Source organism: Vombatus ursinus, unplaced genomic scaffold, assembly GCF_900497805.2.
Source record: "Vombatus ursinus unplaced genomic scaffold, bare-nosed wombat genome assembly UNPS02014797.1, whole genome shotgun sequence".
Classification (NCBI taxonomy): Eukaryota; Metazoa; Chordata; class Mammalia; order Diprotodontia; family Vombatidae; genus Vombatus; species Vombatus ursinus.
The window spans coordinates 595019-616103 of NW_020954575.1; the positions used below are offsets into that span (position 1 = coordinate 595019).

General features: G+C 41.0%; 1 protein-coding gene across 5 annotated transcripts in view; it reads right to left on the reverse strand.

The window, feature by feature from the left end:
- Nucleotides 1-21085, reverse strand: part of TADA2A (transcriptional adaptor 2A) — a 56502-nt gene that overhangs the window by 28248 nt on the left and 7169 nt on the right. For 3 of the 5 annotated variants that reach the window (XM_027870496.1, XM_027870493.1, XM_027870497.1), the window contains exons 3-8: nt 20216-20322; nt 17037-17096; nt 10090-10181; nt 7739-7896; nt 5984-6072; nt 4209-4281 (exon numbers count right to left, since the gene is read on the reverse strand). In XM_027870496.1, the coding sequence (XP_027726297.1) occupies nt 4209-4281; nt 5984-6072; nt 7739-7896; nt 10090-10181; nt 17037-17096; nt 20216-20322 (579 nt within the window). Of the gene's footprint in view, nt 1-4208; nt 4282-5983; nt 6073-7738; nt 7897-10089; nt 10182-13546; nt 13852-17036; nt 17097-18455; nt 18541-20215; nt 20323-21085 lie in introns of those variants that run through there. The other 2 variants (XM_027870494.1, XM_027870495.1) reach the window with 2 other exon arrangements.

Genomic DNA, 21085 nt, shown 5'->3' on the forward strand with positions numbered 1-21085 from the left:
GAAGAAACTGACTGAGTCCCAGGAAGATTAAGCCCAAGGTCATAAAGGCAGTAAGCATCAGAACTGGGGTTTGAACCTAGCCCCCTGCTCCACTCCAGAGTCAGCACCCCTTCCATTCCATCACACATTCCCTCCTTGGTCCTTTCTGAAAGTCCTTCCTGAGGGTCTGGGATGCAATTAATTGTCCTTCCATTGTGATTTAGACCTCCACAACGAAACACACAGTCCATTTTTATTAAATAATAGTATCTGGGATTCAGATGGTGCTTCGTAATGTCTGCAAAGCACGCTGTATATGTTGTCTCATGAGATGCACATCACAACCCTGTGAGGTAGGTATTACCAGCATTAATCTCTCCCTTTTTACAGGTGAGGAAACTGAGGATCAGAGAGGTAAAGGGACTTGTCCAGGGTCATATGGCCACTAAGGGTCAGGAGATGAACTCAGATCTTCCTAAGTCCTTCATTCTTTCCACTAGAGACCTATCTACAATAAACTCCATGAATCAAAGTCTTTGTTGGGGTATGACAAGGGGTGGCTTGGTTTGGTGGCATCAGCCATTCTGCCACATGCCACCAAGTTATTCCTTTTAAGTACTGATGAGTGGGAAATTTAAAAGGGATGCATTTAACAATAACTAACAATAACTAAAATTGAATAATGGGGTAAAGCAAAGGTAATAACGCCACTTTAGGTTATGCACCATCTTTTTATCCAAAACACACACACTGACTAATCAATGTCACCTCCTCTTTATTAGCAGAGAAGGGACAAAAGTTCCAATGGCTTGCCTAAGATCATCCAATGAGTCAGAGGCAAGCCTGGGGCAAGGCCACAGCATCTCTATTTCCACTGCAGCCACAGGGCCATGATGGCTCTTGCTTCCCATTCTTCTCCAGTTGTCCTTGGAGACTTCCCTGAGCTTCTCTTCCCTCTCCTGTCTTGTTTCCTCTTCATTTCACCTTCTGGGAGGGGAGGGGCTACACAGAGGGAGTTCTCAAGCTGTGCCGTGGGAGGAGCCATTCCTAAGCCCACCAAGCAGGGACCATATGCTGCTGCCTCTCATCTTCTTTAGTCTGAGCGTCCTTCAAAAGTGCCCCAACTGAATGGCCTGCAGTCTCCCAAGTCATTTGGAGGCTACGATGGACAGTGTGGAAAAGAAGCACTGGACTGACTTAGGAGTCCAGAAGACACATGCTCTGGTCCTGCCTCAGACACTTACTGGCTGTGTGACCTCGGACAAGTCACTTAACTCCAATTGCCCCCCCCACCCAAAAAAAAGAGTCTATTACGTACTGACTGGCATAAGTCCAGCTCCTACCTGAATCCTACTATGTGTCAAACACTGTGCTGTGCACTAATCTAGGCTGAATGAAAACTAGTGATGTGCGAGATGGCAGGAACCTTCTGCCTGGAATATGGATTGGGAATAAATTAGGGTTTTTTTTAATCTTACTCTCTTTAACCTGTTAACTGCAGTTCTGTCAATACCAAGTCGAGAAGAGGCCTAACAGAACATCCTATGGGTGCTCAGAATGGCAAATCAAATTTAAAAACAAGCATTCTCCACTGTCACTGTGTCTGCCTTATTAATGTTGAGAAATGAAAGTGAGGTTCATTGAGGAGCAGCCACTAGTCTCTCAGAGTCAGGAAGACATGCGTTCAAGTCTTACTTCAGAAGCTTACTAGTTGTGTGATCCTCGGCAAGTCACTTAACCTACATTCCTTAATCTGCTCATTTGTTAAATGAGGATGTTGAAGCTGATGGCTCTCAGGTCCTTTCTAGCTCTAAATCTACGATCCAAACATGGCAGCAAGCCCCACTCCCACTAAACTCTCATTCACATCATGTTTTAGAGTCTGTAATTTCCCTCACAACAATTCTATAAAGGGGAAGGCTCAGGGATCCTAAGCCCTACTATACAGAGGCTCAAAGAGATTAATCAACTTATCTGCAGTGACACAGCTAGTAAGGAAGAATTTGAACCCAGGTCTCCTGGGTCCAGTGCTCCATCCACCCCGCCCCACCCCATATCATAAGGTCAGACTCATGCCTTCCTGGGGTTCAAATTCCTGAAGAACACCTTCCAGGAGGTTGCTTTCTATGAGGCTGCCCTTCTTGTGATGTGGTAACCCAGGGCTCCCGCAAAAGGGGCTAAGAGCCAGGCAGTGCATGAGGCTTTAACTAAAGTTGATATGGAAGAGGGGGAGAAATATGAAGGAACACCACAGGAGGTAAGAAAGAGCAAGGTCATGAATCATTGGGACTGAAAAGGAAAAGATACTGATGGGTAAGACAGAACAAATATAAGGAAGCTGACGAGCCCCAGAATGACTGGCTGTTAAGCTTTCCTCTTTTAGTAGAAACTGACTCACTTTGTCTTTCTGCAGAGTCATGTAGGAGGGAAGAGGAGGGAAAGAAATTTGGGGAAAAAAAAACAAAAACCTCTAAGATGATAGGTAGAGAGAATTTTTATAAGTTAAAATTTTCATGGAGGCTCTCTTGGTCACAGATAGAATCTATTAAATTCCTAGGTTGCTCCCCTGGAGAGAGTAGAATCAAGTCACCCTCCATGTGACAGAGTAGGTCTTAATTCAAAATGAAAAAGTAACTTATGATTCAAAAAAGGATCCTGGGGTTAGAGCTGGTCATCTAGCTCAATTATGTATTTATTTACCTTGTATGTGTTTTATATTTTCTCATCTGTGTTTATGTTACAAACCTTCCCCCTCTTTTCTAATAAAATGGAAACTCCTCAAGGATTGTTTTGTCCCTGGTTCTCTACTTAATATAGTGCCAGGCAAACAGTAGGCCTCTAACAAATGCCTGTTGATTGATAGATTGGGTGATGTTGTCTCCTCCAAGAGGATCTAAGTATGTTGAGAGCAACATCTAGCAACATCTAGAAGAGTGCCTTGGGTATAACCTAAAGGGCTGTTGAATTGAACTCCTAGAGATGAGAAAACCAAGGACTGGAAAGCTTCAGTGATCTGCCCAAGGTCACACAGATAGTCAGTGATGGGAATGATAACTTCAAATCCATCGGCCTACCCTGCTGCTCCTTCCCACTTAAGGAGTAGCTTTGAAGGAAATAGGTAAAAGAATGTTCACAAAAAGTAAAGGAAACTGGGGATTGGGGACTGGTGAATTCAGGTCCTTGTTATTTATCCACTGTATCCTGCTGAACTCTGGACTGCTAGGAAAGAGCACACTGACCTTTGCAGGTTTTTTGAATATGCAATTAATCATGGATGGGCAGGGAAAGAAAAGGGATAGTATCTCCCACTCTTAAGAGTCCTTTGGCATTCATAGTTTAAGTTACCAAAAAAGGGTAGAAATGAATCATAGATAATTAGGGCAAGAAATATGGAGATGCAAGCATAGGAGTACAGAAAATTCAACAGTACTGAGCAAAGAGAAAACCAAAATCTTCCTTCCTGAACACTCAACTCCTGTAGAATGCTAACTTTCCTGCTATTTCTTCTGGCAAATTTTAGGCTGATCAAGCTCAGATTTGCCAAGGGAACAGTCATGACAGCCAGTGGCTGTCATCATTAAAATCTTAAAGTTTTAACACTGTTCTTCTTTGTCCCCAAGAAGGCTGTGAAGGCCATGCCACACAGACAGGTCTGCTCCCCTGGAGGCTCCTCTCGGCCAAGAGGAAGACCACACAATCGGAGATAGAGGGGGTTTCAAACCTTCTGCATAGGATGACTAGCCCCACATTTATCAATGCCTTACTCTCTTCCTGCAGTCAATGTAAGGCAACCGAAAGAATGCTGGATTTGAAATTGGAGCCCCTGGGTTTGAATTCCAACTCTCTGGCTTCCCAACGGCATGACTTCAGGAAAGTCACTGTAGAGAGCCAACATGGCCAAGTACACAGTGGCTGGCCCCATCACCATCCAGGTGGTCATTCGGACACTGGGTGGTGAATCTTTTTGATCACAGACACTCAAAAAGATTTTCCATTAAGGAGGAAAGGACTGCAATCGGTGTTGATGGAGGGAGTGCCTACACTGACGAAATTATGAATCCCTAAAGTAATGCAAAGTTATAATTTAGGTGAATTAGGAAGACAGGCCTGTTCCGGGTCTCAGTTTCCTCATCTGGAAGACGTGGGGGTAAGATCAGATGATCTCTAGGGTCTCTTTCATCTCTAAATCTATAATCACAGGATTTTGACCAGAGCTTTCCCAAACTCACCATGTAAAATGTCCGAGTCGTCCTCGACAAAATCAATGTCTCTCAAGTCCCATTCTGCGTAATTGTCAAACTCCTGTGAAAAGAAACACAAATGCCCCAGCCCAGCCCCATGAGCTTGAGTTAATCACTTAAGTTTGGACATGATCCCAAAGGAGATAGTATCCAGTGGGGCACCTACTGCAAGACACTCTACATGACAAGAGGCCGGGATATCCTTCTTTTAAGTAATCAATAGTAAAGTGGAGGGAGTCTGGGGGTGGGGGTGGGGGGGACTTACCCAGTAGAAAAACACTTAACGGTGGTAGCATAAAAGTGAGTACTTTTGAGAATTCCAAAGGAAACAATCAAGAGAAGCCAAACATAGGCCAGTTTAGTTTCAAAAACAAAACTGAAGCCCACACCCTCCAGTAAACCCCCAGGGTGCTAAATGCCACGGCAAAAATGTCAGCTCTATTTCATTCCCTGAAAGCTGTGTTCCTCTGTAATACTATGTGTTGACAATGGACATAAAAGGCAGCACTGGCTGTGTCAATGCGTTGGTTCACAAGCTGAATGCACATGAGTGGTAAGAGTGGTTAAATGTGATCAAAGGGAACTCCTCAGGCCAGGGCCATTTTGTGGCAGGTCAATAAATTTTAAGAGGAAATCTGCAAGGTTGCTCCATGTGAAAGTCTTACTTGGAGATCTCAGCACAGATTGGAGGGGATCCCAAGGTCTCAAAGGCTATTCCAGGGGAACTTTCATTCTGGCAGGTCTCATCATGCTGGAATAACTTAAATACAGGTCCAGCAGATTTTGAGAGAGAGAGAGAGAGAGAGAGAGAGTGTGTGTGTGTGTGTGTGTGTGTGTGTGTGTGTGTGTGTGTGTGTGTTCGTTCCAAGAATTAGCCAGGCCAAGTTCACAGTGACTGGCCCTATCACCAACCAGGTGACTGCACTTGGTTGTTTGGCCATTGAGTGGTGAATCTTTTAGATCACAGATATGTTAAAAATTTTCCTCTGAGGAGAAAACAATTGCAATCCGTACTGGTGGAAGCAGTGCTCACACTGATGATATCATGAATCTCTAAAGTAATGCAAGGTTATAATCTAGGTGAATTAGCAAAATGGCAACATCATGATTTGCTGGACCCCCATCACCCTCATGATCCCTGAGTTATGTTAAAATTCATTCTTGGATACAGTTTTTATGCATATTCTTTTTTTCTTCTTTTTGGACCAGGCCTGTAATTTAATTGGTATGGAGAACTCTCAATGAAGAAACTCCTTCATACATTTCAGATCAGTACATCCTTTGCCATTTATTGTCTCAGAGAGTTGCCAAGGCCACTGAAAAGTCATGTGACCTTCCCAGAATAACACAGCCAGCAGTATCAGAAGTGGACCCTGAACTTTCTATCCAGCTTTCCATCTATCATATATCATCACTATCTGGTCTTCCTATCCAGCTCTCCATATAACTGTCATTCTGCCCCTGCTTAGCATAGAACAGGCCTTTAGGAAATGCTTACTGAACTGAATTAGTGTGAAGACAACAATGAGTACTTCTACTACCACATAAATGAGGCTGTCATGTGTAATAAAAAGGGCGATGGCGAGCCTACACTTCCCAATGGGCCTTTTGACCCACTGAACCTGCAATATGTACATGTAAAAAAGCATCCCCCTTGATGACAGCCCATTCTCAGGCCTACCCAACTCCCAGGTTTGAAGTCAGAGTCCTCAACAGAAGCAAACCCTGCCTTTGTACCCAAAGAAAGAGTCAAGTTTCCCTACCTCAATGAAGTCTGCTCGGGCTGGCATGTACCCTGCCATGTCCCGGGAAAGCAGCGAATCAAAGGCAGGCCTTGGAGGATCATCTGTAGCTGGAAGAGTTTGGAGTTTCATATTAAAAAAACACACACATACACACAAAAAGGAAAATGAAAAGAAATTCAGAAGGGGACACAAAAAGGGAAATGTTGTTACTACTTTGTTAAATGTAATACACAATTTTTAAAAACTACATAACAGAAATTTACAATTTCCTCTACAATGCTCTTAAAATTTTTTTTAAATTTTTTAGTGCCAAATTCTTTCCCTCCTTCCATCTCCTCCTCCACCCATTGAAAAGGTAAGATACAATCCTCTTTTTGAGTTTTTCTATGTATATCAAAATATTAATTGTTAATTGACTGTTATTGTCTGTTAATTGTACAATTAATAGGGATTGGGACTGGACCTGTGATTCCATTAGCAAAAGGAACTCCTGAATGAGGAAATTCCTTCCACCAATCCAAGTTGCACCTTCTCCATAATGTATCATTTTAGAGAGTTACCAAAAGCACTGAGAGGTTACTGTCTTGCCCAAGGTAACACAGTCACCTTGTCACAGCGTGACACAAAGGGATTTGAACCCAGTCAGAATTTTATGATTTTACTCAATCACTTAACAAAATAGTGACAGGAGGAAGCAACACAAATAGTAACATAACACCAAGAAGGGATGTACAAGAGAGGATCAATAAAAGCTCAAGGATAAATGTCAGAAAAAAGAATCCAGATGTTCCTCCTCACCCCAACGACTTCAACACAGTAATGTCGTTTAAATTCAATGCATTTTAAACATTCTTTAGCGAATCCCCTTGGGAAACTTGGGGAGAGTCCCTATGAATTTTTCATTTACACACTGAACCTGAGGAAGAAGGTTTTCATAATATCCCCCAGACCCAAATATTCACTCTTCTTCCTCATGTCCCTCACTCCCTGGAACAACTCTCAATTTACTGATCTCAGATGAATATTATTGGATTTCCTTTTTGTTCCCAATTGATTATAAAACTCTGAATCAGACAGCTGTAAAGCTACGGCTGGGGCAATTTGAGGTTAGGAGTGGAGGTGTGGCGGGGGAGAGAAAAGCACTGGTATCTTGTTACTCCTGTGCTTTGGACCATTCAGAAGCAATGCCCATTCATAATTCATCATGTTTTTAGTTATGCTTATAAAGGGGCCCAGGAGTCCCTCAGCCACAACAAACTAAAAATACATTTTAAAGAAGGGCCACCATTACTGGTACTGACAAGAACAATGCATTGCTACAGGGCTTTAATATTGGATGATTAATAATCAAACACTGCGCACGTCTATAATGTGTCTCTCAACATAAACTCTGCAGGGGACACACCAACAGTCTCGCCCTCATGATGGCCCAGTGAGGTGGGTCACTTTTTTTTTTTCAGGTCTCATCTTACGGATGCAAGCACTGGAGTTAATTGATACACCTGATGGGGCTCAATGAGTAGGTGTGGAAGGGCAAACAGGACCTAGGCACCCAGACTCCCAACCCAGCATTCTGTCTACAGGGATGGGTCCCCTCCCTCCCACCTCATGGTATAGGTTCTCAGCCACTGCCCTGGCCAACTCCACCTCTCTCTTTCACCAGGCTCTCCCCAGGCCTGGAGCAGTCAGTCATCCGGCCATCATTATCTGCAATTGTCAAAGAACAGGCTCTGGGACAAGCCCAGTCCTTTACAACAGCAGGCAGGCACTTACACTGGAATGGAATGGCTGTGTCAGCAGTTTTCGCCTCCTCTGCTTGCTTGAGGTTGAGCAGGGTAGAAGCAAAAAGAGGGTTGTTGATGAAATGTTTCATGTAGTGTTTCTCACACTCTTCCTTGGTCTTGGTACACATCTGATTGGCCACATCCTGCCTGGAGGGAGAAGGGGGGGAAAAGTATATGTGGGGATGGGTGAAGGTTTCATTTATGGGTAGCTTTAAGAAGCACAGTCCGCTCCTGCCTTATTTAAAGTTGAACCCATCAGAGGTCTGAAATCTGACACCAGCAGCCCCCAACTGGCATCCAAGAGGAAGCAGTAGACAAATGAGACAGGTACACATCTGGTCTGAATCCATCTTGACCTTTGAAATTCAGTCAGCCTGAGAAATACAAGCGGAGGACTAGAAGTCCTTACTTTACTACCAGTTATAGGATGTTACTATGCCTAGCCCTAAAAATCTGTGACCGGGGCAGCTATGTGGCACAGTGGATAGAGCTCCAGCCTTGGAGTCAGAAGGAACTGAGTTCAAATCCGGCCTCAGGCACTTGACACTTACTAGCTGTATGACCCTGAGCAAGTCACTTAACCCCAATTGCCTCACCAAAAAAGAAAAAGAAAAAAAAATCTGTGACCAATGATTTACTATTAAGGAAAGGATCACTACCTAAAGACACACAGCTCTACTGTGCTTTGCTTTTTACTGCATTGGGAGGAAAGGGATGTCACCAATCTTACTCCATTTAGTTTGGGACTGCATTGGGGTGGAGGATATGGAAAGAGATGAAGAGAGGACTAACTCAAACCTGCTTTGAAGGAGGAGAGAAAATGTAAAGGACTAGGCCAAAGCCAGCCAGTAAGATTCTCGAGAACAGACATCACTTTGTTTCTCCCACCATTCCTAGTACAATACAAAGTTCACAAGGGAAGCCCTGTAGAATATAAACTCTTTGAGGACAAAGACATTTTCACTTTTGTCTTTATATCACCAGCACCTCCTAGAACATTGTCTGGCTCACACTCAGCATTTAGTAAACGCTTATTGAATTGAATGGGCACTTGATAAAAAAAAAATTGTGGAATAAATGAATTTTAGAAAAAAGAAGAAGCTGGAAACTATTGCAGAGCCTTCGGCCTCCTACTTCTGTCCTTCAGACATTATAAAGGGAGACAGCGTAGAAGAAATAGAAGCCAGGAGATCAGGACTGACTGACAACCAGATATATGACCTTGGCCATTTTATTTCTCTCTTGTCAACCTCCATTCCCTCACTGGTAAAATGAGACCATAATATACCTCTCTTCCTACTTCTCAGGGGTATCATGAGGACAGAATGAAACTATGTATAGAAAAGTACTTTGAAAAAGCATGAAGCTCTAGGCCAGCTACGAGTCTGCACTTAATGTCTCAAGACAAAGACCTTGCATGCTGGACAGTTCTGCCCAGCACAATCCGGGACAATAGCTTGAGAGAGGGGGAAAAATTTTAAATTCAAGTAGGGAGTTTGTGGAAATTGAATCACCAAAAAGCAGGAAAGATCTTCCCCAAGGGCCTGACTCCCTGAAAGAGATTCAGCCTTGGTACAGCATAGGAGTTGTAAAAGCAGACAGAAAAAATGACCTGCCTGAGAAAATGAAACTTCCCTTACGTTCAGAAAGGAAAAACCGATGCTTTTGGTGACGATGTAACCATGTAGATTTTGTGTAGATCCCCTAAGCATCCCAATGTACCCTGTGAGTTCATCCATCATCAAGGCACAGAAGGAAACTAGAATAGTAGTAGTGGTAATAATAATAAAAACAATAGTAACAACAACAATAGCTATTATTTATATAGAATTTTAAGGTTTGCTAAGTATTTTACATATGTGATCTCATTTCATCCTTAAAACAACCCTGTGAGGTTGTTGTTGTTATTGTTTAGTTGTATCTGACCCTGTGGACCACACTGTGCCTGTGCTTTTCTTGGCAGATGCTGGAGTGGATTGTCATTTCCTTCTCTGGTGGATTAAGGCAAACGAGGTTAAGTGACGTGCCCAGGGTCACCCAGTTAGGTAGGTGCTATTATTACCCCTATGTTAGAGATGAAAAAACTGAGAATGAGAGAGGTTAAATGATTGCCCAGGGTCACAACAACTTGTAAGTATCTGAGGCAGGATTTGAATTTAGGTCTTTCCGACTCCCAATCTAGCGCTCTATCGTACCACCTAGCGGCCTCAGGCACAGAGGACAGAGCAGAGCTCCAAGCAGCCAGAAGATGGCTTCCAGGACTCCTCCTGAAGGCCCTGTCTAGGACATGATGAGGAAAATACCATGCAGGGCAGGGCAAAGTGGTGGGAAAACTCTCACCAGTTTCCAAAGCCACAGTCCATCACAGCCTCCAGAAGGGCCATTTCCTCTTGAGCAGTCCAGCTGGGATCAAGGACAGGAAAGTCTGAGGTCTGGAGGAAAAGTGATTTTACAAAAATCAATTAACTACAAATAGTGGTAGAAATGGGTGCTGGTAACCCTGATCACTATTTCTGGTCTCCTTGAATGATCTGCATCACAATGGTGCCAAGAGGTCCCTGAAATGAATTCCTATAAGTTGTCAGTCTCCTACCTCTATTTCCTCCCAGTATAAAAGCCTCTCTAAGAAACATCATCACCTGACAAAAGATGGGAATAGACAGTGCTGGAGGGAGTACGGAAAGGAGCTGTGAACTGGTCTAGCCATTCTAGAATTCAATCTGGCCTTATGCAAAGAAGGGGACTAAACTGTCCATTCTGTTTGACCCAGAGATCCTACTGCTGGGAAATTTGCCCCAAGAAGGTCATCAATCTGAAGAAATTCCCATACACACCAAAATATTTACAGTAGCATTTTTTGTAATAGTGAAGAACTGGAAACAAAGTAAATGCTCATAGATTAGGGAATGGCTAAACCAATGAATATAATGAATATAATGAATATAATTTAACTGTAAAAAATTATGAATATAAGGACCACAGAGAAGCCTGAAAAGATGAACTGATACAAGGTGAAGTAAAGGAGATCAGGGAAATAATATGCACAATGACTCTAACAGTGTAAATGGAAAGAATAACAATAAAACAATTGAAATTGAGCTCTTTAAAATGATAATGGCCAAGCCTGGTCCCAAAAAAGAGATGAGAAAATGCATCTCTGTTCCTTCTTTGAAGAGGTGAGCAACTATGGGTGTGGAACACTGTTCTATACAACATCCTAAGTCATACTTGGCCAATGTGTTGGTTAGTTTTGTCAAATTGTTTTTTCTTATTTTTCTTCCTTGTCAGAAGGGTTGGCTCTCTGGGACAGGCAGGGAAGAAGAGACATATTGTCAAATGTAGGGGATTTTTAAAAAATCACCAGTAAAATTATTTTAAAATATAAAAAAATTGTCAGCCACCATTGCTGGGTAAGGAACAGAAACATTAAAATACCTGTTACAAGAAACCCTCTCAATGTCTAGGCACATGTGTATGTGCTTTTCATGATAAATATTCCTTTGAGAGTTTACTGATATTACAACTCTCATTAATGAGGACTTACTAGGGGCCTAACACTGTTAGGAACTAGTCAGTACAAAAGAAACATGACATAGTCCCTGAACACAAGGAGGCCAAAATTAACTACTACCAATCTGAAGGACTAGGACACTTAAATACAGCACGTCATACACCTACTGAAAGATTCTGAGAACAATGATATCACTGTCAACCTTTGAGCTCAACAGAAAATCAAATAGATTTAGAGGGCTTTAAAAGTTTGCAAAGTGGTTTCCTTATAACCACCTTGAAAAGACTAGAAGTATCTGAGCTGGGATTCAGACCCAGGTCCTTGACTGATTCCATGTACAGCTTACTCTTTCCACTACATCATGTTGCATCCCAAAGGACTTCAAGATTGCTCCACTAGTCCTCATTTGCAAAATGAGGCAAACAGGCAATAATGAACATCTTGTTAGTTGTGGAAGCAGCTACTCAAGAATGTAATAATCAAATGACAAAAAGGTGTATAGCCTGTGGGGTTTCCGATTCATGCTCCATCTGCCACAGCACAAATAACTTGTTAATATGAGGCTAAGATATTATTTAGATCCCCTCCCCCTCCCAAAATTTTTTTACATGATCTGAAATCTCCTATATGGAAAATCAATAATCTTTATTACTGTAGAAAATAAAATTTGGAAAAAGGTGACAAAATCAATGGAAAAATTTCCCATCTGAATGGAGAGCCTAGAAATGTATAAATTCTTAAGGAGCAACTGATGTCTATCTACTAAAAGCCTCTCTTATGATTCCATGATCTCTACTTATCCGCTCCCCAACCCAAAAAGAAGAGGGAGAATTTTTTAAAAACACACAGACACACACATGATAGCAATTTGTTGCTATAAAGGTAGTGTGTGTGTGTGTGTGTGTGTGTGTGTGTGTGTGTGTGTGTGTGTGTGTGTGTGAGAGAGAGAGAGACAGAGACAGAGACAGAAACAGAGACAGAGAGAGAAAGAAAGAAAGGGATGACATAATTGGAAAAACTAAATAAGGAAAAAGTTGAACCTGCAGAGAAATTTGGTTTCCAAGGGAGATGGGGCCCAAAACGGCTGACAAGAGAATCTGGCCACTTAAGTAGATACATCCTTACAGTGGAGAAACGTGACTCATCATGCCAAGCAAGCTTGAGTGAATCATCCCTTTCAGACCTTCGCCCTCTTCTGATCTCATTCTGTATACCTGCCAAATGACTTTTTAAATCTTAATTCAGTTCCTTAAGTAGATTTTCCTATTGGGAAATGAAAGCAGTTTGTAAATGTTAAGAATGAATATTTGGGCTGCTTCACATTTTATATTCCTAATTATAAGTTATATTCCTAATTATAAATTAATAAATTCTAGTGCCAGTAGATCTTTTATGCATTTGCTAAGTATGAGCTAGTTTTCCCTGAACATATGCAACTCTAACTAAGATGGATAGTAAAAGGCCAGACCCTGGAGAACAGAAGAAGTAATGAACATTGGAGCCTGGCCAAAAATAGTTTTATGGGAGGAATTCTTAACCTTGTTTTTCTCATGGACCCCTGGAACAGTCTGGTGAAGCCTATTAGCCACTTCTCAGTGTAATGTTTTTAAATGCATAAAACAAAAAAATAGGGTTACAGAGAAAACAAATCACACAGAAATAGTTATCAAAATATTTTTTAAAAAATTCAAAGACCCTACATTAAAAACTCTTGCACTTCAGAAAAGCCCTCTTTTAAATTTCTTAAAATTACCAAAAAAGACAATAAAAATCATGATTTCAAACCATAATATAAACAAGAGTTTCCTACTGTTTTTCTCTATTGAGGACAGTGGAACCAGCAGACTCGGGACGCTACCATCATAAGTCCCGAAGTACTTACAAAGAAAATAGAAATGACACTCAAAAGAACAAAGACCAGAAAGGCAGCCAAATTAGATCAAGTATATTTAGAGGAGATTGAAGCTGGAGGTGATAGAACTGTGAGATCTCTGAGGGACTACAGAAAGTATGTAAAGAAAGGGAAAGAAGCAAAGGAGTGGGAAAAAATTTCAGATCTTACTGATAACAAAAAAGTTGATCAAGAGGATATCAATAATCATTAACTTGATCTAAAAGTGAATGAATAAGGGTATGTGTAGGAAACAGGCTTTCAAAAAGATTCAGAAATGGGCCACATCTTTACCATCTCACAGCTGAATGAAAGACATACAGAATATAAGATCCCACTGTGCTTATGGGTTGTTGATTACCAAAAACACCCTCAAAAAACAAAAAAACTTTTACCTTGGTAGAAGGAAATGCTACCACGTAAGCTGTTTGACAACAAGTACTTCCCATCCATACACCACAATTCTCTGAGATTCTTTAAAGTACATAAAAACAGAAATAATCCGGCTCAATGATCTGATAATATGCATAAGGGGAAACCAAGACCAGGGAGACATTGGGAGAATGCCAAAAGTCTTCTCCACTGTGATGAGGGAGATTCAGCACAGAGACTGGGTGATCCTCCAACTGCTCCTACTTGCAGATGACATTGGGCTAAATGCATCAAGCCCCGAGACACTGCAGAACGTCCTGGAAGAGCCCTGTAATCATTCAAAGGAGTTTGGTTTGTCCCTCCACACAAGACACACCACGTGATGAAGATATCTATTACCCAAATCTCAACATGCATACTTGAATGGACTTCCAATAGAGCATGTCCAACAGCATGGATATCTGGCACAGACAGTACAAATGGACAATGAGCTGTGTCCAGAGTTGAAAAGGCCTTGAGAGAAGCGTGGGCTGAATAGCTTTGGGGAAATTACAAAGCACTGTTACCAACACCAAGTTTCTCATAACAGCAAAATCTCATCTTTTCAAAACAAAATTTTTCTTGGTGTTGCTGAATGAGAGTAAGACCTTGAACACCATTGCTTCTGAAGAACTAAAGATAAGGATCATAGAAAGAGAAGGTCATAGAAAGGAGTACAATGGGTGTGAGCAGGTTGCAACATGTTACTGATAAGAAATTCCACACAACAGGAGTGAAAGAGTGAAGTATGATAGAAAGAGAAGATGGGTTTCTCATATGGCAAAAGTGAAGTATGATGGGGCATTACCACAAGGCTCTAGTGGTACCCTCAAGATGTTGAAGAAAAGTGAGGAAAGCCTCTGGCATTTTGGGTGGCCCAACCATGGGAGACTTTTGGGAGGCCATGGATAAGAGCTGCACTGGATGGGCTGCATGGATGGGTGGTGTTCTGCAAGGTGGGAATATCGGAATTGATGAGATTACAAGATAGATGTGATTACTGTATACTTGTGCACCTAAAAAAACAAACAAACCCACAATTCATTTGCCTATCAGTAACTTCAAAAAAAATTACCTTTTAGAAAATGACAAATGTTGGAGGGGCTTCAGGTAAAAACATGAATAGACTATTGGTAGAGTTCAGAATCGGTACAGCCATATGTAAAGCAATTTGGAATTATGCCCCTAAAGTCATTAAACTGTATATACTCTTTGACCCAATGATATCACTACTGGGCATATATCCTAAAGAGATCAAAGAAAGAAAAAAAGGACCCATATGTACAAAAATTTATAATAGCTTTTTTCATAGTTGTCCCAAACTGGAAACTAAAGAGGTACCCACTGCGAAACAAATTATGGTGTCTGAATGTGATGGAATGTTATCGTGTCACAAGAAATTATAAAATGGAGTTTTAGAGATAACTGGAAAGACTATGTGAACTGATGCAGAGTAAAGTAAGCAGAATCAGGGGAACAATTCATATAATGATAACAACACTATAAAGACAAATAACTCTGAATGACTTAAGAACTCTGATCAATGACAAACAACTATTCCAGAGGTCTAACGATGAAGCACCTCCTGCTCAAAATGCAGAAAAAGACATGTATTATTGGACATGGCCAATGAAGGAATCTGCTTTGCCTGACTGTACATATCTGTTGTGATAGTTTTATTTTTTCTTTATCTTTGCTTAGTTGAAGGGGAGGGGCAAGGGGTAGGAGAGAGTAAATGCTTGTTAATTAATAAATAAATGTTAAAATGACCTCTTTTAGATTTATAGAGTTCTTTAAGATCTGAAGATCTCTGAAGCTCTTCCAGGTCCTGGAGGCTTTGAAGGACTCTATCACTGATGTGTGGTAAAGTAAAAGTTTTGAGCCAAAATACCTTGATAGACTAAGAAGCTTCTAAAAAACTTACTGGACAACTACTATTGCAGTCAGAAAAGGAGGAATACAGGGGAGAAGATGTCAAAAAAACAAATACAGAAGGAATAATAAAGTAGCAAAATGAATGGTGATGAAACCAAGGATAAGGACAGCTGATGTCTCTTTGGCCCTTTGTGACTGTGAAAATGATTTGCAGGCATTATCTCCTTTGATCCTCCCAACAGCCTTGTGAGATGGTTAGGACAAGTACTATTAATTCCATTTTATAAATATGTAAACTGAGTATCAAGAAACAAAGTTAACTTGCCTGAAGAACAATGGATAGGAGTGTCCTGACCTAGGCTGTGTCTCTGTGGTTCTACTACCACTAAATGGGTGACTTCGGGCCAATCACTTCTTTGGGCCTCAGCTTCTTTTTTTTTTTTAATTTTTTTTTATTAATTTTTTTTGATTTATCAATAATCACTTCCATATGTTTTTAAGTTTAAAATTTTTTCTCCCCCTTCCTCCCCACCACCCTCCCCAAGATGGCACACAATCTGATATAGGCTATACATTTACATTCATATTAAACATATTTTCATATTAGTGATATTGTAAGTAGAAACTAAAATCAGTAGGAGGAACCATCAGAAAGAGGAAATAAAACTCAACAGAAGAGAAAAAAAATAACAATTTGGCTTCCATAGTTCTTTCTTTGGGTGTGGATAGCATTTTCCATCACAAGGCTTTGGAGAGGTCTTAGATCCTTGTATTGCCAGGAAGGGTTAAGTTTATCAATATTAGTCATCACACAACATGGCTGTTATTGTGTACAACGTTCTCTTGGTTCTGCTCACTTCACTCAGCATCAGACCATGCAAGTCTTTCCAGGTTTTTCTGAAGTCAGCCTGTTCATCATTTCTTATAGCACAATAGCATTCCATCACATTCATATACCACAACTTGCTCAGCCATTCCCCAATTGATGGCCATCCTCTCAATTTCCAATTCTTTGCCACCACAGAAAGAGCTGCTATGAATATTTTTGTACATGTAGGTCCTTTTCCCATCTGTGTGATCTCTTTGGGATATAGCCCTAGAAGTGCTATTGCTGGGTCAAAGGGTGTGCACATTTTTATAGCCCTTTGGGCATAGTTCCAAATTGCTCTCCAAAACGGTTGGATCAGTTCACAACTCCACCAACAATGCATTAGTGTTCCAATTTTCCCACATCTTCTCCAACATTTATCATTTTCCTGTTTTGTCATGTTGGCCATTCTGATGGGCGTGATGTGGTACCTCAGAGTTGTTTTGATTTGCATTTCTCTAATCAATAGTGATTTAGAGCATTTTTTCATATGACTATAGATGGTTTTAATTTCTTCATCTGAGAACTGTCTGTTCATATCCTTTGACCACTTATCAATTGGGGAATGGCTTGCATTCTTATAAATTTGACTTAATTCTCTATATATTTTAGAAATGATGGCCTCAGCTTCTTGATTTTCAAAATAAGTGGGGTAGTATAGTCAGTCCCTAAGGCCCCCTCCTCTAACATTCCTGAGGACTCATAAGACAAATGAAGTTCGATGTTCTTACCATTATTTCATAAGTGTGGTCACTTTGATGCTTCTTGTACTCAAATCCTCGGGTGAAGCACTGTAGAACAGAGAAAACAAGTGACTCACAAGCTTTTCCAAGAGCTTCTTTACAGGTTAGAGAAAGAAAATTTTTTTTTTCATATTTGAGTTCGTAAGTTAGGACGGGGGTGGGGACCTGAACCTGTGAATTCATTGGATATAGGGAACTTCCATGAGAGGAAACGCTCTCTACCACTGCAGGTAGACACCTTCTCTACAATGTAGGATCTTCAAGAGTTGCCTAGAGCATTGGAGGTTAAGTGGCTAGCCCTGAGTGACCCATCCCCACATATGTGTAAGAGGAAAGACTTGAATTCAGGCCTCTCTAGCTTCAAGGTCAGCTCTCTCTCCATTACGCCACACTGCATCTCAGTTCTTGTGATTATAAAAACTGTTTTCAAAGCCTTTTGTTTGAAGCTTCAATCAAGCAGGGCACTGGCTACCACAGCCAGTGACGGAGTGGCCCTCAATAGAAAGACAAAACCAGCAGCCTTAACATCGGGCTTTTGTCTGCATCTCTCCATACTGGTTTGACTCCTTCTGGCTGTCTGGACTAATCCGGTCATGTACTGTCATGTCTGCTATCCAAGTTTTACTGCCATCAGGTTAAGACAGAAAGCAGTGTCTCAGGTTATATCAAGGTCGGCAATTCTTCCTCCTGGGGTGTATTTGCTATCTCAGTGCTTTAATGTTCCCAACCAAAGCAATGTGAAGAGTGCCAAGGCACAGAAAGAAAAGGTCTATATGGACCAAAATATTCATGACAGAGCTTTTGGGTGCAACAGAAATAGAGATAGGAACGCCACCCATGGTTTCATTAGTATAGGGAATTCCCTTCTACCAACACAGGTCAGAACTTTCTCTGCAACTTAAAGTCTTAGAGATTGGCCAAGAGCAGAGAGGTTATCTGGGTTCACACAGCCAGTAGCTGTCATAGGTGAGACCTGAACCTGGATCTTTCTGGCTTCAAGGCCAGCTCTCTATCTATTACATCATAAAGCCTTTGATGTAGGAAAAAAAAAAAAAACAAAAACAAAATAAAAGCCAGAAACAATGACAAGGGAGTGGTTGAACAAACTGTAGTACATGGAATACTAGTGACTCATTAGAACCTACCAATGGAAGGAATTCAGAGAACCTGGAAAAATTTCTCTAATTGAATGCAGAGCAAAACAAGCAAGGAAGAAAATACACTATAACTAAGGAAAGAAGGAAACAAAATACACTAAAATTAAGATTTAAATGAAAAGAACACTTTAAAAAAAGGCAAATCCAGTATACATTGTAATGACCATCACTGGCCCTGAAAGAACTGAGGAAATGTCTCATTCCTCTTTCTCTGGAGGAACGGGGGTTTACAGGGTAGAATGTCGCATACCCCATTGCACATGGCCACTCCGTAGGTTGGTTTTGCTTAAATTTTTTCTCTATATAAAGAAGGATTCCTTGGATGGAGAATATATCTAGAAAAGATCATGATGTGAAAATAAATAGCATCAATACAACTTAGTATTTAAAAGGAACACATAAACAAGGGGAGAAAGGGATAAGTATTAAGGTAAAAGGGAGAACAACACCTACCATGTCTGCTCCCAAAACATGATCCAAAACACCAGAACCCAGAAGACCTGAGTTCAAATCTGCCCTCAGTCACTTTCTAGCTGTGTAACCCTAGGCAAGTGACTTAACCTCTGTTTACCTCTGTTTCTTCATCTGTAAAATGGGAACAACAATAGCACCTACGTCCCAGGGTTGTTGTGAGGATTAAAGGAGATAATAATTGTAAATAATTTAGCACAGTGTCTGGCACAAAGTAAGCACTACGTTAAGGTTAGCTATCATCATGATTATCACATTAATAAGGGACAATGACAAGCCGGCTAGAGTCCTTAGGAAGATGACCAAGATGTTGAATTGAAAGGATAGTTACCATGTAATCAACATGCTGGCTAAAGAAAACTCAGGATGGTTAGTCTGGAGAGGAGAGAATTTATAGGGGTCATGATATTTGGCTTCAAATAACTTTAATGTAGGGGCAGCGAGGTGGTGCAGTGGATAGAGCACCAGCCCTGGAGTCAGGAGGACCTGAGCTCAAATCTGGCCTCAGACACTTGACACTTACTAGCTGTGTGACCCTGGGCAAGTCACTTAACTCCACTGCCTAACAAAAAAAACAGACAAAAAAACCCAAATAACTTCAATGTAGCAGGGAAATTAGACTTGCTTCTCAACCCCAGAGGGCAGAAATAGCTGACGCAGTGGATAGAGTGCCAAGCCTGGAGTAAGGAAGACTCATTTTTATGAGTTCAAATTCTGTCTCAGACACTTACTAGCTGTGTGACCCTGGGCAAGTCACTTACCCCTGTTTGTGTCAGTTTCCTCATCTGTAAAATGAGCTGCAGAAGGAAATGGCAAACCACTCCAGCATCTTTGCCAAGGAAACCCCAAATGGGTTCATGAAGAATTGGACATGACTGAAATGACTGCACAATAGCTTCAGGGGAAGCAGGTTTCAGTTCAGGATAAGGAAGGACTGCCTAACAACTCAAGCCGTCCAACAACGAGATATGCTGCCAGGAAACAGAACTATCCCCTCATTAGAGGTGTTCCAGCAAGGGCTGTCTCGCCCTGTCAGGGATGTTTTGGAGGAAATTCCTGGACTGGTTGGGATACTGGACTAGTTGACCTCCACAGTCATCTTCATCAACACAAAGGTTCCACAGTTTTAGTGTGGTCAATGGTGTGCACAGGAGAGATGAAGTTAAAGAAGTACGTTCCATCTAAACGACCAGCATTAATCTCCTATACTATGCCAATAGATCAAGGCTAGGAAAAACAAGTGCTCAGAACTCTGATCAATGCGGTGCCTAGCCATGACTTCAGAGGACTGATGGCACAGCACGTCTCCTGCCTCTAAGCAGAAAGGTGGTGGACTACAGGCATGAAGTAAGACATACATTTTTAGACATAGATAGTGTGTTTGTTTTGCTCAACTGTCCTTGTTACAAAGGAGAGCTATTTTGGAGGGTGGGGGTGTCGTTAGGAAGTAAGTGATTTTAAAAAAACGGCATCAATAAAATGTTTTAAAAGAAAAAAAAGACAGAAAGATGCAAATGTCTGGGCTACTTTGTGAGTCACCTGCAAGCAGAGGAGGAATGGAGGAGGTCCACATTCAGCACATTTGATATAGGGCTCCATGAGATAAGAAGAGCAACCCCGGCAAGGAGGCTTATCAAAGGGATCATCTAGAAAAAGAGGGAAAAAAAGAAAAAAATTATAGCTATTTTTGTCTTAATTTATTCATATTTTTTTGGTTTTTTACACCATCTTCTTTTCCTAATACATCCCAATGACTCCCTTCCAAAGAAAGCCATCTTTTGGTGAAAAAAAAAAAAAAGCAGTTCAGCAAAACTAACGAACACATCAAGTGAATCTGACAGGGGAAGGTGTATTTTCTCCTATCTTCTTCATGGTCAAGGTTTGTCATAGCATTCAGGGTTTTCTGCCTTTTCTCATTATTGCCAATTTGCTGGACATGAGATGGAAATCTTGAGTTGTTTTGATTTCCCTTTCTCTTATTGTTAAGTGACTTGGAATAATCTTTCACATGATTGTTTATAGTTTGCAATTCTTCTTTTAAGACCTGTTTGTTCTCTGTGGTGAATGGTTCTCAGTATTAAATATTTGTGTAGTTTCATATACATCTTGAACATCATACTCTTCTTGTAGAGATTGGAGGGATATTCAAAATAATTTTTTTCTCCAAATCAAGAGCTTCCTTTCTTATTCTAATAGCATTGATTTTGTTCCTGGAAAAAGCTTTGCAATTTGATGTAACTAAAATTATCTATTTTATCTTGGGTAATAGCCTCTCTCCCTTTGTTGAGTTAATAATCTCTCCCCTAGTCATGGCTGTGAAAGTTACCTGTTCTGGTTCTCTTCTAACTCTTCTTTTACAGCATGACCTTTAGTATTCAGGTCACATAGGCGCTTTTCATTTTATCGTGG